The sequence below is a fragment of the Lepidothrix coronata genome, unplaced genomic scaffold, assembly GCF_001604755.1.
Source record: "Lepidothrix coronata isolate B3197 unplaced genomic scaffold, Lepidothrix_coronata-1.0 Scaffold24, whole genome shotgun sequence".
NCBI lineage: Eukaryota > Metazoa > Chordata > Aves > Passeriformes > Pipridae > Lepidothrix > Lepidothrix coronata.
Window position 1 is genome coordinate 802,689 of NW_016690204.1, and position 14,266 is coordinate 816,954.

General features: G+C 53.9%; 1 protein-coding gene across 3 annotated transcripts in view; it reads right to left on the reverse strand.

Annotated features, from left to right (window-relative positions):
* LOC108494326 (ankyrin repeat and fibronectin type-III domain-containing protein 1-like) overlaps positions 1–14,266 on the reverse strand; it is a 195,118-nt gene that overhangs the window by 69,106 nt on the left and 111,746 nt on the right. For 2 of the 3 annotated variants that reach the window (XM_017808689.1, XM_017808688.1), the window contains exon 4: positions 8,144–8,184. In XM_017808689.1, the coding sequence (XP_017664178.1) occupies positions 8,144–8,184 (41 nt within the window). Of the gene's footprint in view, positions 1–8,143; positions 8,185–9,155; positions 9,290–14,266 lie in introns of those variants that run through there. The other variant, XM_017808692.1, reaches the window with a different exon arrangement.

Below are 14,266 nucleotides of genomic sequence, written 5' to 3' on the forward strand. Positions count from 1 at the left end.
CCACTGCCAGAGGGTAGCGTTAGATGGGATACTGGGGACAAATTGTTCCCTGTGAGGGTGGTGAGGCCCTGGCACAGGTTGCCCAGAGAAGCTGTGGCTGCCCCATCCCTGGAAGTGTCCAAGGCCAGGTTGGACGGGGCTTGGAGCAACCTGGGCTAGTGGAAGGTGTCCCTGCCCATGGCAGGGGGTGGAATGAGGTGAGTTTTAAGGTCCCTTCCAACCAAAACCACTCTGTGATTTTATGAGACAGCACCAGCCTTGGAGCAACGAGGAGCTGGGGAGGCACCGAGCTCCTCGAAGGTTCTGACCTACATGTCTGGCTGGCTATGAGAAGTCCCCATCAAGTGTTGTGCCAGAAGCAAAGCATGAGGGAAAGGGTCCTTCGGTCCTGGAGAAAGCCCAGCAGTGATTGCTGGCTAAGCAGCTCAGGAAAAACCTCAACCCACTTCTCCCTCTCGGTACCCGGCTGTGGGACTGGTGGCTACTGTGGGTGGGAGCGTTACCTCCCAGGGCTAAAGCACCTCTGTGTTGACTCACTGCAGCAAACACTTTGCTCTCTTGCTTAGGGGAGAATGCAGCCTCGGTTATTTGTTAAAAAATGCCCATCTTCCTACGCTCGGCTCCCTCCCCGTGATTAATGCCGAGCACCGCAGTCGCGGCAGGGCTGCAGCTGCTGCTGAGGTGGCTCCTGCGCCCGGCTCAGCGCTGAGCTGGCACCATCAGCCTCCCAGCACCACCAGCAGGGGAGGCAGCCTCGGGGTCAGAGCAGCAGGGCAGGCAGTCGCCATCACAATGTCCCCACCAAAGGCCAGGGATGCCCAGTGCCCAGGCACGAAGGGGTCGTGCCCACTCTGCTCCTGTTTGCAGAAGCAGCAGCAGGGAGAGGTACCCCATGGTGGCCGACAAAGACTGAGCACCTGCCCCAACCCCAGTGGGCGTTTGGGGGAACAGAATCCAGAAAGTGCCCAATTCAAGGGAACACAAACCCTTCGGTTGGGACAACAGGAAGCAAAATTTAAAGACTTTGAGTCCTTGTGTGGCAGAGCTGGAGGCAGGGAATCAGGACCAGGCAGGTTTTCAATTAGACTGGAACTGAAATTACAGGGGGCTAAAAACCCCATCCCTGCTTTGGTTTAAAGAAAGGGGCTGGGGGGATCGGAGAAAAAAGCCCTGCAAGTTTCTATGACAACTGGTACAGTGAGAGCCCACACTGCAACCTCACTTAACACATTAAAAGCTGCACAGAAACAATGAAACCCAAAACTTTATTTCACACCAGGGCTGGGAGGTCTATTCCCAGCTGGAGAGCAGGGGCATGGCAAGGGGCTGGTCTAGGGGTGCCTTGGCCTGGGCACCCAGAGCAGGGTGAGTTCAGCCAGCCCCAAAAACTCGTTCTGCTGTCCCCTGGGCTCTGGGGACCACTGAAGCCAAGCAGTCCTTGTTCTGACCTCCCTTGAGATAAGATATTTAATTTGGTTATCAAGGGCATCTTTGTCATAAAAAATCATGGATCTAGAACGGTTTGGGTTGGAAAGGACCTTAAAGATCATCGTCTTCCACTCCCCTGCCATGGCCAGGGACACCTTCCACTAAACCAGGTGAATCTAAACCCTGTCCAGCCTTGCCTGGAACACTTCCAGGGATGGGGCACCTACAGCTTCTCTGGCAACCTGTGCCGCAGCCTCACCACCCTTACAGGGAGGAATTTCCTCCTAATACCCAATCTAAATCTCTCCTCTTTAAAACCATTCCCCCTTGTCCTATCACTGTCTGTCCATGTAAAAATCGTCTCCTTCCTTTTAATAAGCTCCTTTAAGGCCACAATGAGGTGTCCTTGGAGCCTTCTCTTCTCCAGGCTGAACACCCCCAGATCTCCCAGCCTGTCTCCAGAGCAGAGGGTCCAGCTCTTGCAGCATCTTTGTGACCTCCTCTGGCCCCATTGTGGATGCAGAGCACTCCACTCTGATCCTCCAGCCCCAGCAGGCACAGAAGCCCAGGGTGAGCACTCTCACCTGAGAAGCAATAAAAAAGAAAATGTGTAAGAGCTGTATTCACCCAGGCTTCACCAAAACAGTGGTTTTCAGCAGGACCCAGAGGTCCTGGCACTGGGGCACTGACCAGGCTCCCCAGGGCAGTGGGCACAGCACCAAGGCTGACAGAGCTCAAAAAGCATTTGGATGATACCCTCGGGCACAGGATGTGACTCTCGGGGATGGTCCTGTGCAGGGCCAGGAGTTGGACTGGATGATCCTCGTGGGACATTTCCAACTCAGCATATCCTGTGATTCTGTGATTCTGTGACTTACCAAGCACATAATGCAGTGCTGCCCTCCCAAGTTGCCTGGAGAGGGGGCCAAAAGCAGGACAGTTGGACCCTTGGCAGGGGCCCTTCACTGTTCACCAGCCTCAAACCAGCACCAGTGTCACAGCTTGGGAAGCAAATGGGAATATTAGCCTGGGTGAAGAGCCTAGATGCCACTGGGAAACCAGTGGGGTGATGGCCTCCTCCATGCCCGAGCTTCTGCTGGATCCCTGCCAGCTCTGCTCCTCATCAGGGTGTGTCCTGCTCCCTCTGCAGCCACAGACGAACAGCAATGGAGCTGATCCAAGCAACTCTCTGCCATGCCATGAGATACCTCCCACTGCTCATTCCCACTGCTGCTAACCCCCAGCTCCCTCTTACTTCCCCCTGTTCATTCCTGCTTCTCCTAACCCCCTGCTCCCAGGCTGCTCAGGGTCAGCTCTGCTCTCCATTCCCAGATTGGCATTTGTCGAATAACCACGTTTCTCCAAAGTGCCTTTCCAGGATTCCCTTCCTTTCCCAGCACTCCAAGAGGATTAAAGCCCCGTTACCTGCCTGGAGCTTAGACTGAATCCAGTGGCCAAACTCCAGGGGAAATATTGTTTGCTGTACAGTTTCAGTGGCTGAACCCCTCTGGTGAGATACCAGCACTGGAATCTCCTTGAATTATGTTGTGTGTAAAAGAGTTCACTCCCGACTCTCCAGTAATTGCCTTAGCCAGGATTTGGGGTTGGAAGTGAGAAGCCCATGTTCCTAATCCCTTCTAGAGGGCTCCACTCCCCTTCAGCTGCCAACCTGCACCCACCCCACAGACCTCAACACCTCTCTTCCACCCTCCACCGTTTTGGTCGTCCCATTCCAGAGATGCTAGTGGTGGCACTTCCTTTCCTACAACCAAAGCTGGGAAAAGTGTTCTCCAAACCTGTTGGGGGTGGTCTGGGAGCAGTTTCTAGCAGCATTGAGTATCCCATGGTTCAGTGCAGAGAGATTGTCTTGGCATTGCTTCCCCTACCCCATCATTCCCTGCCATCATCAGCACCATCTCTCCCCACTTTCCATGTGCATCCTCCTCCCACTGTTCAGCACTTGAAACCTGAGCTACCTGCTGAGCATCCCAGCTGAATGACTCTTAGCCACTGCAGAAGAAGTCAAACATAGCCTGTATGTGTGTGATTATCATCGTTACCAGAGCAATAATGTCTGAGCGAAGGAGGCAACGAAATGAACACTCTGCTCAGGAACACATCGCGCTTACTATGATGGCCCTTAATGCTTCCAAAATGTAAATACTGATTTCTAGATCTTTAAAACCACCACGGTTTTACAAGATAATGATTCAGCAAGGAAACACTTTCATCTAAGTGCTGGCACAGAAAGGTTTGAGTCTGGGAGATGAAATGTTCTGCTGTAAGAGGAGGGTGACAAGGAATTAGCTGCAGAGACAGCTCGGTGTAATGACTGCGAGGCAAAACAAACAGGAGCTGCTGCTTTCTGGGAGGTGGTTTCAAAGGTTCCTCGTGTGTTTACACATCTGAGGCTGGAGGACAGAAGGCGGGGGCAGCCTTTAATCTGAGATGGAGACAGATCTACCTGAAAGGGCTGTGGGATTCTGCTGGAGCAGGAATGGTATCCGAGACAGCAGGGCTCTCCAGCACAGCCACACTGTCCCAAGGGACAGGAGGAGCGGATCAATGGAGAGTCTTTTGTGTCTCTACAGCTGTGTCTCTCTTGACACCTCAAAGTGCCTGGCACATATTCACTGCTCCCAAGTGACAGCTCTCCTGACAGCTGAGCATTGCTCTCAGCACAGGACACAGCGCGGGGAGGGACGTGGCAGCTCCCACTGCAAATCAGTGACACTTTAATTAAGCCCAGGTATTTCAGCCTGCATTTGCCAGGGGTTTTATGAGTGTTATTACTACCAACAGTTCCTTCCGGTTTGAAGAAACTGAGTTCCAGTTGGTGCCTGATACTGAAGAGCAAAGATGTGCCCAGGGGAATCAGCAAACACACCGGACAACCTCGGTTCCTGACAAGAGACTTCCACACAGATGGTAATTACCTCCGGTCCCAGAAGAGCCTATTCCTATCTCTGAGCAAGGTGTCCCTGGGTCCTTAGCCAGTGGCTCCTTGCTTGGGAAACTGCCTTGAGAGAGCAGCCAGGCCCCTCTGTTAGAAGCTTGGAAGAACCTCTGGAAGCCTGGATATTCCAACAACTGTATGAGCATCTTACAAAAAACGGGGGTGACAAAGGAGTGAGCAGGTCAGGGGCTGGACTCACCCCACTTGGTGCTTCTTCCCCGATCCCTACAAGCTCTGGTCAGATCCCAGATGGAGCTAGGCTGCAGCCAGGGTTGCCCAAACTGCATCAGATGAGAATTATTAGCTCAGGATATATCAATCTGACATCTGAACAAGCTGCTTTGGAAACACAGGAAGGCATCTGTCCCTGTTCACACAACATGGCTGGAGCAGCCAGTGTAGATGAGGACACCTGTGCAGATGTTGACTCACAGCTGGGATTGTGGCCATTCCCAACACACCAGGCTCCTCTCCCAGGCATTTCAGCTATGGGAACTCATGGTGTGCCTGTTCTTCCTTGCCCTTCTCTACCCCTTTCAGTTCACAATTGATGTAACTTTTCTTAAAATTAATGCTTCAGCCTTCTCAACTCAGGCTGCATCCCTCCATTTAACATGGAAAGAGGGAACAATACTTCCCAGACCAAAAGCCTGGAGTCCCAACTCCTAATATGGGCCAGCTCTTGCAGGAACATCCATAAACATGCTCACTGAAGCCCTTGGAAGCAGAAGTGCCTTCCCCAGAGTGGGCAGCAGCAGCGTTTCAGCTCCAGTGGCTCCAACCTGGGCACCTCTGACCTCCCTTCCTTTCCACTCCAAATTTGGGGCAACCCAGAAGAAGATCTGTACCTTAAAACCTCATGGATGTAATGGGGGGGGGGAAGAGCCATCCAAGGCTGGTGGGTGAGGGTGGACACTGCTCCATGCCCTTGATGAGCACTGGGATATTCCGGGCACTTTGGGAACACTCAGCTGCTGGCTGAGACAGACTGATGGTAACTATGGGGTGAGAACAGCATTTCCGTTTCTGAAGGGAAGAGGCGACAAAGGAGGGAACTCAGGGCAACACAAGAAAACTCAGCTTGATGGAGTGTCCAGGGAGGAAGAGGAGGGCACCTAATCAGAGAAAGCTGAACATGGCAGGAATGGAGCAAGAGTCACTACCAGAACAAGTGGTGACAAAACCCACTGCTGATATTTCTGGCATGTGTGTCTTTCCTTTTTCTATTTCCACAACCTCCACCTTCTGTGAGAGCCCCGAAGCCCCAGCCTGAGAGCAGGGTTGCTCTGACCCTGCTCCCACAGCTCAGGGCTTTGGTGGTAGGTGAACTGCTGCCTTGGAAGCCAGAAAAGGAAAAGCAGAGGCGAGGCACATACAGTTTGCTCTGGCATACAGGAGCTGGAGGAGCAGCAGCCCCCTGTCAGACTTCTCTGGGCTCACCAGCCTTGCCACACAGATGTGTCCAGGAACCGGCACAGCTTGGCTCAGCTCTGGGAACCAGCTGCTTCCCACGCTCTGGTTGCTCGCCACCACCTTGCCCAGAGCTCAGGGAACTGTGAATGCAGGCTGTGGAGCTGCTGCAGAAGAGCTGAGCTCTTCCAAGCCCTTGGCAGGTCCACCACACCTCTGGCAGCTTGCATGGATCTTTCTTTGCTGAGGAAGACCAGCTATAGCCCTGCCAGAGACTGAAGGGTCTGTAAAGCATCTGGTCCAGCCTTGCAGATTGGTTGCAACAGTGGCGGGGTCAGCCAGTGGATCAAAAAGCCAAATGGGGTGGGGGCAGTGGCCACAAACTCACCAGTCACAACCCCAAAACAGCTACTGTAGAGCATAAATAGGATGGGCATTAACCAGTGTTATGACTAGCCAAGTCACAGCTGGTATCATAAGCTGCTGGGCCAAACCATGGAGGTCCCGTGGCCTCATGGGACAGAGGAACAAGCACCCATAAGACAACCTGTATCTACAAGACCTCCTGCACCAGCACTCCCCACTCTGACCCAACAGCTCCACGCCTTCAGCGAGATGGGAAGCCCATGTTCTCCCACTCAAGGTAGGGAAACATTCCTCATTTCTCAGAGGAGATGAGTTATAAATGTAGCCCCACAAATTGTTGCTACCTGCCGCCAAAACCACCCTGCAGGAAATCCCAGCAGTAAAAGCTTTTTACATATTTCCTCCAGATTTCTTGCTTAAAGCCTCCCCAAAGCTTCAGCTGGAATAGAGACACTGGAGATGCTTCAATCTGTTCTAAGCCTGCTTGTCAAAACACAGACTCCTCACAAGCACACAGCAGCACTACAGAAAGGAGCACCAAAATCCTGCACAGCTGTTGGGAGAGGTCACAGAAACACGGAGATGAGTCCTTTGCCAAATGTGTGTTCATTTTGTTGTTGCATCCACGGTGACTCCACAACCTCCTGAGATATTCCTCTGATCTCCCAGAAAGCCATACGGGATTAAACAGCCTGGGAAATGGCTCAGGCTGTACTTCCAGAAGTCTTTAGCTGCCTGCAGTCTTGGAAAGCTGATGAGCTGCACTGCCTTGAGGTGAGGGGGCAGAGGAGCTCCCTGCAATCAGATTTTCAGCATGGACCTAGAAACCAGCATTGAGCTTTAGAAACTTTTGGTGGCATAAAGAGGGACCAGCAGACAGGGGAAGAACATGCACACACACACACTTGCTCTCCCATCAAAGACAGGGAGCAGGCAGGTCAGTACAACGCTCCGTGACACAGTCTGCCCTCCTTGGACATGCTCCCTCTGACGCCAAGCCTAACTCAGACCAAGGATGCTGCCAGGGTGCTTGCACTGCCGGGATGCACCACTGCAGGAACCCTTTGGAAAGCAGCAAAGGGCAGAAGAACAGTGAGTTTTGGAGAAGAAATTTCCTCAACCCAGTTCCTTCTGAATTTCCAAAACCATGCTCCTCTGACAACCCTGCGAGTCAAAGCACTGTCCTGCAACTCCAACTCCACCTGTGGTTTTTTGTCACAAGAAAGATGATAACCTATAGACCTTCACCCCCCCAAGGAGAGCAAGAGCAACACAAGGTCCCACACACGACATGCTCAGCAGCACAACACCCAGTTCAGTGTCAGGGCAGAACCGAACCTCTCAGCAGGGAGATTCTGCCGTTATCCAAACAATGATGGCCACAAATCCATCCTTCCAGCAGGCACAACCTTCTCGCTTGAAGGTGCCGTGCCGGGGCAAGGCTCTGTTACCTGGTCTGCACACTAAGTAACTAACTGCCCACATTAGTGGGGTGGTTTGCAGCAACTTTGCCCATGTCCAGGATTCCAAAGAGCCTCTCCTCCCCCCCTCAGCTCACGGTGCTGTTCCAACCCCAGTGGATGGAAGAGGACAGACATCACCATCAGAGCACGGCGGTGGGAGACGTGCATCAAGATCAGCCCGTGGCGACACGGAACGAAACCCTTCTATTCTCCAATGCAGCTCAGCTGTGCAAATCAGGAGCAGAGGGAGTCAGAGGTGGGAAAGGTCACCCCTGCTCCCAGCTCTGTCCCTCAGGCTCAGCCAAGCTGTCATGGTTCCTTCTGACCTGATTGAGTGATTTGCATATGCCCCGAAGCCAGGATGACTGACAGCCCTTCCACTGTTATCCTCACTTGTGTAATTGCAGCAGCTATTCTTGTACATTGAAATGTCTAATCTTAGCAAGGCACGGAGCTGCTGGGGAATATGGACCAGCCGGGAATTTCCATGCAATTACTCACCACTGCTACTGGCACTTACTTTGGCTGGTAGAAGTCCTTCTTGTCTGCGGACCCCAGGCTCTGTAAAACACAAAAGACAGAGGTATTTATTTTTTTTAACCTTTTGCCAAGCAAGTATCACTGATAAGAATGTGTGGGGAGCAGGGAAAGGACATGTCTGTTATTTTTCTGCCTAGTGGGTCTGAGTGGGCTGGACAGGACAGCTCAGACCTCCAGCCACAGGCAGAGCCCACAGCAGCCAAGGATGTAAAAGCAGAGAGCTAAAGCAAAGATGAGGGGATGCATTAGATCTGAAACCAATGTATTCAGGCATGTCTACATCTCCTGTCACCTGCAGAAGTGTGGCACCTTGTGTCAGGAGGGCACTCATGTCCTTTTGAGTCCGCCCAGCTGGGAAGAGGACAAAGTGCAGGGTTTTGTGGAGGGACCAAGCCACCACCACTGCAGAGACCCTCTGGCAGGGCAGTGGCTGAGCCCTAGGCCCACAGTTACCCCCAGGAGCAGGACCACAAAATCCTTCTGTCAAAACAACGTCAGACCCCAAGCATGCACAAAACTGGGAAGTAGAGACAGCCCCAATGCTCGCTCAGGTTCCCACGTGCTGCCAACTCCACTCCCAGTACGATCTAATAGAAGTCTGAGAGAATCAAAGATGGGCTGCCGGGGTGTCAGGGTCCCCTGGGAGACCCCAGCCAGGCTGATCCTCCCCACGGGGACCCTGGGGGCGATTGGCACTCCACAGACCCCACTTTGGGTGCAAAGTGCACAACAGAGAGCATGGGCACAGCCCCAGGCCTGGCCCTGCTGTCTGATGCACCCCACAGACACCATGGGCTCTCTCCCAACACCTCCTGACACGGAGACATACTAGGTGGGGGTTGGCCCCCGACCCTGCTCCGAGGCCCTGGCTCACGGCACGCACTCCGTGAGCACAGGAGAGTCCCTGCACCTTGGGATGTGCAGGGACAGGCTGTGCCCAGCTCGGCGGGATGCTCATGGCCCTGGGACAGACAGACACAGACCCACCGAACCTGGGTGTCAGCAAAGCCGTCACACAGTCACAGCCCTCTCCTCCTCCTCCTCCTCCTTCCCCTCCTGGTCTGGGGGTGATCCTCGTCCTGGCCCCGTGCTGGTGGGCAGCAGCGTGTGCCAGGGTGGAGCAGGCTCGTGGGAAGCCCGCTCAGGCTCTGGGGCGGCTGTTGTAGTTTTGCTCCGTGGTTGCCAGGCAATGCCGAGCTCCAGCTCGGAACAACGGGAGCAGCGGGGCCGAATGCTAATCAGGGCTGCAAGAGCAAAGCTTCCCCTCACCAGCCAAAGCCATGGGGAGCTCCCACCCTGGGGCTGAAAAGCCAGCAGGGAGAGGAGGGCTCCAGCTTTTAAGCAGGTGGGGATCCACTGTCACCAAAACATCCCCCAAAAGGGAGCTCTGGCCAAGCCAGCGAGATGGGGACATAGTTTGGTGGTGGCCAACCCTCTCCATGGCACAGAGACGTTGGTCAGCCAGTGGCACAGTGGAGAGGCTGCAACCACCCCACAGTGAGGGGTACGTGGGCCTGGATGTATGTCACCCTCGTGCTCATCTCGGGGCACACACCTGAGCTCTATCTCGGGGTAGGGCTGGGAGCACACAAGGAGTTGCCCTTTGGGATGAGAAGCTCATTGGAAATGGTTGAAGATGTGTCAGGGGAGGTTTAGGTTGGATCTCAGGAAAAGGTTCTTTCCCCAGAGGCTGGTTGGGCACTGAACAGGCTCCCCAGGGCACTGGGCACAGCACCAAGGCTGCCAGAGCTCAAGGAGTGTTTGGACAACGCTCTCAGAGACAGGGTGGGATTTTTGGGGTGTCCTGGGCAGGGCCAAGAGTTGGATGGATGATCCTTTTGGATCTTTCCAACTCAGGAGATTCTGTGATTCTCTGGTTCTCAGATCTCACCTTCCCATGTGCCAATTGCCATGTTGGTGCAAGAGCTCTGAGCAATCCCCACCAGCTGGAGATGGGTTCACCCCTGGGCTCTCCCTGACGCTTCTCTGACCCAACGGCAGCAAGAACCTACAGCAAAGCCCCATGGATCAATGGCCAGAGACCAAATTGGGGTGATCCAATGCTGTCACAGCACGCCCAGAGAGGTGGGGGAGTATCCATCCTTGGAGACATCCAAGACTCACTGGACATGGCCCTGGGTGTCCAGGACTATTTGGTGTAGGTGACCCTGCCTGGAGCAGGGTTGGGCTGGGTGATGTCCAGGAGATCCCTACATCTCCTAAACCACTCCATGCATTCCTGAGGCAACAGAGAAACGAGCACAGCAGTAACTTCACAGGGTGAGCACCCTGAGTGAGGGGATCTGTCCTCCAAGCCCACAGCATATCTTTGTTGCAGCTATGGATTGGTTTCAGCAAAGCTCATGAGTCACAACAAATTCAGTTCCTTCTGCTCTCTGTCCTAGTGGGGATCACAGACAACTGTTGATATTTAAGGAGAAACCACCTGCAAACTGTTTTCTCAACACTACTGAAACAACACCTGCAAAACCTGCACCCCACACAGCCAGACACTCCACCTAGCTATGGCTGAGGTCCATGGGAAAAGCTCCCATCAGTGCCAAAGCCAGAACTAAGATTTTCAATATCTGGGATAAAACAATGAGGCACTACCTTTGCAGAGAGATAAACCCCCCCCCCAACAGTAAATTGGGCGGTGATCGCAGTAACGACGAGCCAAAATTGCTGATTTTAAAGCTTAGTAAGAAAATAGCAAATAAGGAGGAGAAGCAGAATTCCAGCAATATGACCAAGGAATTGGGACTGGAGCAAGACCGGGAGCAGGGCTATTGCCCCTGCACAGCCCTTTGCCTCCTTACTCTCTTCCCAGAGGAGAACAGGGCCGTGCCCAGCAGGCAGATGGAGTTACACCCTGAATTTCTCTCTGCCAAGCAAGCACAAAACCAAGGTGGCAGTGGATCCAGAGGGCTCCAGGAGAGCATCAGGAATCACCAGTGAATGGAGGAGAGATTGCTGGAGGCCTTTCCAAGGGCAGGGACATCACAACCACCTGGTAGGAACTGGCCCAGAGCACTGAGAGAGCTCAGAGCAGAATCTGGGAAGATCCTCCCAGTCAGGGGATCACTGATGGTTTGAAGAGAGTAATAAGGAATCATGTAGGAAACGGGTGATGGGAGGCTGAGGGCAGGACCGAGTGTGGGCATTGCCCTCTGTGGTGTCACACATGAAGGAACAGCAGTGTGGGCTGGGACAATGACACCAGCCATCACCTCGGTCCCACTGGTGCAGCAGTCTCAGCAACCCCCAGAGGGGAAGCTTAGGGAAAAGTGGCCAAAGGAAGGGTGAGATGTAAGGAAGCAGAGTGGGGCAAAGGGAACACACAGCCTGGATCTTAGGAAAAATGTCCCGGCACTGGGATTGAACAGTTTTCAGTAGGAAGGATAGAGCTGACAAGATAAACGAGTGCAGAAGGGTCTGGCCTTACTGGGAGCTGGGACTGTCTTTTCTTTTCCTGCCGGTGCCTGAAAACGCAGGAACTGAAAGAAGCAAATGAGCAAAAGGTGGCCTGGTGTTTTCCTGTGCCTTCTGGGAGGAAAGATCAATTCCTCCCGAACTGAGAAGGGATCTGGAGGCTTTCATCTCTGCAAGCAAACAATAAAAGCTCAAACGCCAGCCTGCGTGTGTGCACTGCTCCTGGATGGTCTCCAGGCTTCCAGGGGAGTGTCTGCTCATGGCTCCTGTGCATCAAGGCATAGCTGGGGACTCCAGAGAGGCACGGCTGCAGCGGGATGGCTCAGCTTCCAAAGAAATCTGGGAGGCCCACAGGTTCCCAGAGACCTCCTGCTGTTGCTCAGGATGCTAGGGACACCCTGGCCTTCCTGGGATGGGGCGAGTGGAGCATCACCCGGTTCAGAGAGTCCCTTGTGAGCCCCAAGCCTGCAGTGTGAGTCACCTCCAGTGGGACCTGCTCCTTCTCGTTTGCTCACTTCATTGATGACTCAGGGTTTAGGAAGCACAGTTTAAATCCCTTAATGAAATAATGGAGAGAGTGATTTTTATCAGCCTGTCTTTTTAAAACAAATACCTCAAGCGAGGCTTGTGCCCACCTCCACCCTTTCCTCCCAAGCCATGTGGGCATGGGCAGCATGGAGGCACTGGGGGGGCATGAGCAGCCCCTCCTGCCCTGGCATGTGGCACTGGGCAAAGCAGCTACCAAAAGTTACCAGCCTTCCCCCTCCATCCCCTGAGTGCTCACGCTCCTGCTGCCAGCAGGGCCAGGAGGAGAAGGCAGGGCACCAGGGTGCTGTCCCAGATGATGGAGGTCCTGCTCCCAGAAGTGTCCAAGGCCAGGTTGGACGAGGCTGGGAGCAACTCGGTCTAGTAGAAGGTGTCCCTGCCCATGGAATGGCAGGGAATAAGAATGTCTTTAAGGTCACAAATCCTTCCATGGCTCTATGATTCTATGGTCCCAGAGCCTGGCAGTGCCCCCAGTGCCTCCCCCCCGGTCACAGACCTTTGAGCACCTGCCCTTTTGGGTGTGTCTGGGCATCATCTTGGACTGTTTTTCTCTGGAGAGAAACCAAACACTGGAGCAGAGGCAGCAGCAGAAGGAGACACTGATGTCAAGCTCCTGGGTGCCAGGATGTTGTCTACCAAGGAGCAGGGCCTGCCTGCCAATATGATTAACAAAGTGTTGTCTCGAGGTCATTGTCATTTCCATCAGTATCCTCTGTCTCTCCCCATGCACGAGCTGGGCTCACATTGCCTCTGCTGTGGTTAAGGGACCTCTGTGTGATGCTCAGAGCCCTCTGCCCTGGCAGAAAAGCCCAACATCAGTGCTGTAAATGCAGCCTCACAGAAACACCTGGGAAATGCTGCGAAGGAAAGGGAAGGCAACAGGACACCAGCTTCCCTGGGGCTTTTAGAAACAGAAGATCACAGAACAGATTGAAAGGGACCTTAAAACTCATCTTATTCCAACCCCCTGCCATGGGCAGGGACACCTTCCACTAGCCCAGGTTGCTCCAAGCCCTGTCCAACCTGGTCTTGGACACTTCCAGGGATGGAGCAGCCACAGCTTCTACAGCCAACCTGTGCCAGGGCCTCACCACCCTCACAGCCAACAATTCCTTCCCAATATCCCATCTAACCCTGCCCTCTGGCAGTGGGAAGCCATTCCCCCTTGTCCTGTCCCTCCAGGCCCTCGTCCAAAGTTCCTCTCCAGCTCAGTTGAAGATCCTTTAAGCCCTGGAAGGGGCTCTCAGGTCTCCCTGGAGCCTTCTCTTCTCCAGGCTGGACACCCCCAACTCTCCGAGCTGAGAGGCCAGACTAGATTTACCAGACATAAGGGCCCATACTGAGGTTCTCAGAAATCACCTCTGCCAGGGTGTAAAAATGCAGCCTCCCAAACCAGCAGAGGAACACCCAGTGACATCTGGGCCTGTGCTAGGGCTTGTCTAGTGGCATCGAAACCAGTGGACCAGGGAGAAGATGTCTCATCTTCCTGGTGGTGTTCCCCGTACTGCCCATCCCACCCCTCCCCTGGTGCAGGGTGAGGGAAAGGACACACAGGTGACAGCCCAGCTCCCTCTGGCACTGCAAAACAGGCTCCTTGTGCACATAAGACGTGTACAAAGTATTAAAGACATTTGTGGGCTCGTCTCTATTTAAAACACAACCTGCAGTTATCCAAGGGCTTTTTTAACCTGTTGGCATGAGTCCAGGGGAGGACACAGGCTGGAGCCCCTCTGCTCTGGAGCCAGGCTGGGAGAGCTGGGGGGGTTCACCTGGAGAAGAGAAGGCTCCAGGGAGACCTGAGAGCCCCTTCCAGGGCCTAAAGGGGATCCAGGAGAGCTGGAGAGGGACTTGGGACAAGGGATGGAGGGACAGGACAAGAAGAATGGCTTCCCACTGCCAGAGGGCAGGGTTAGATGGGATACTGGGGAGAAATTGTTCCCTGTGAGGGTGGTGAGGCCCTGGCACAGGTTGCCCAGAGAAGCTGGGGCTGCCCCATCCCTGGAAGTGCCCAAGGTCTGGTTGGACAGGGCTTGGATTCACCTGGGCTAGTGGAAGGTGTCCCTGCCCATGGCAGGGGGTGAGATGAGATGGGCTTTAAGGTCCCTTCCAACCCAAGAACATTCCT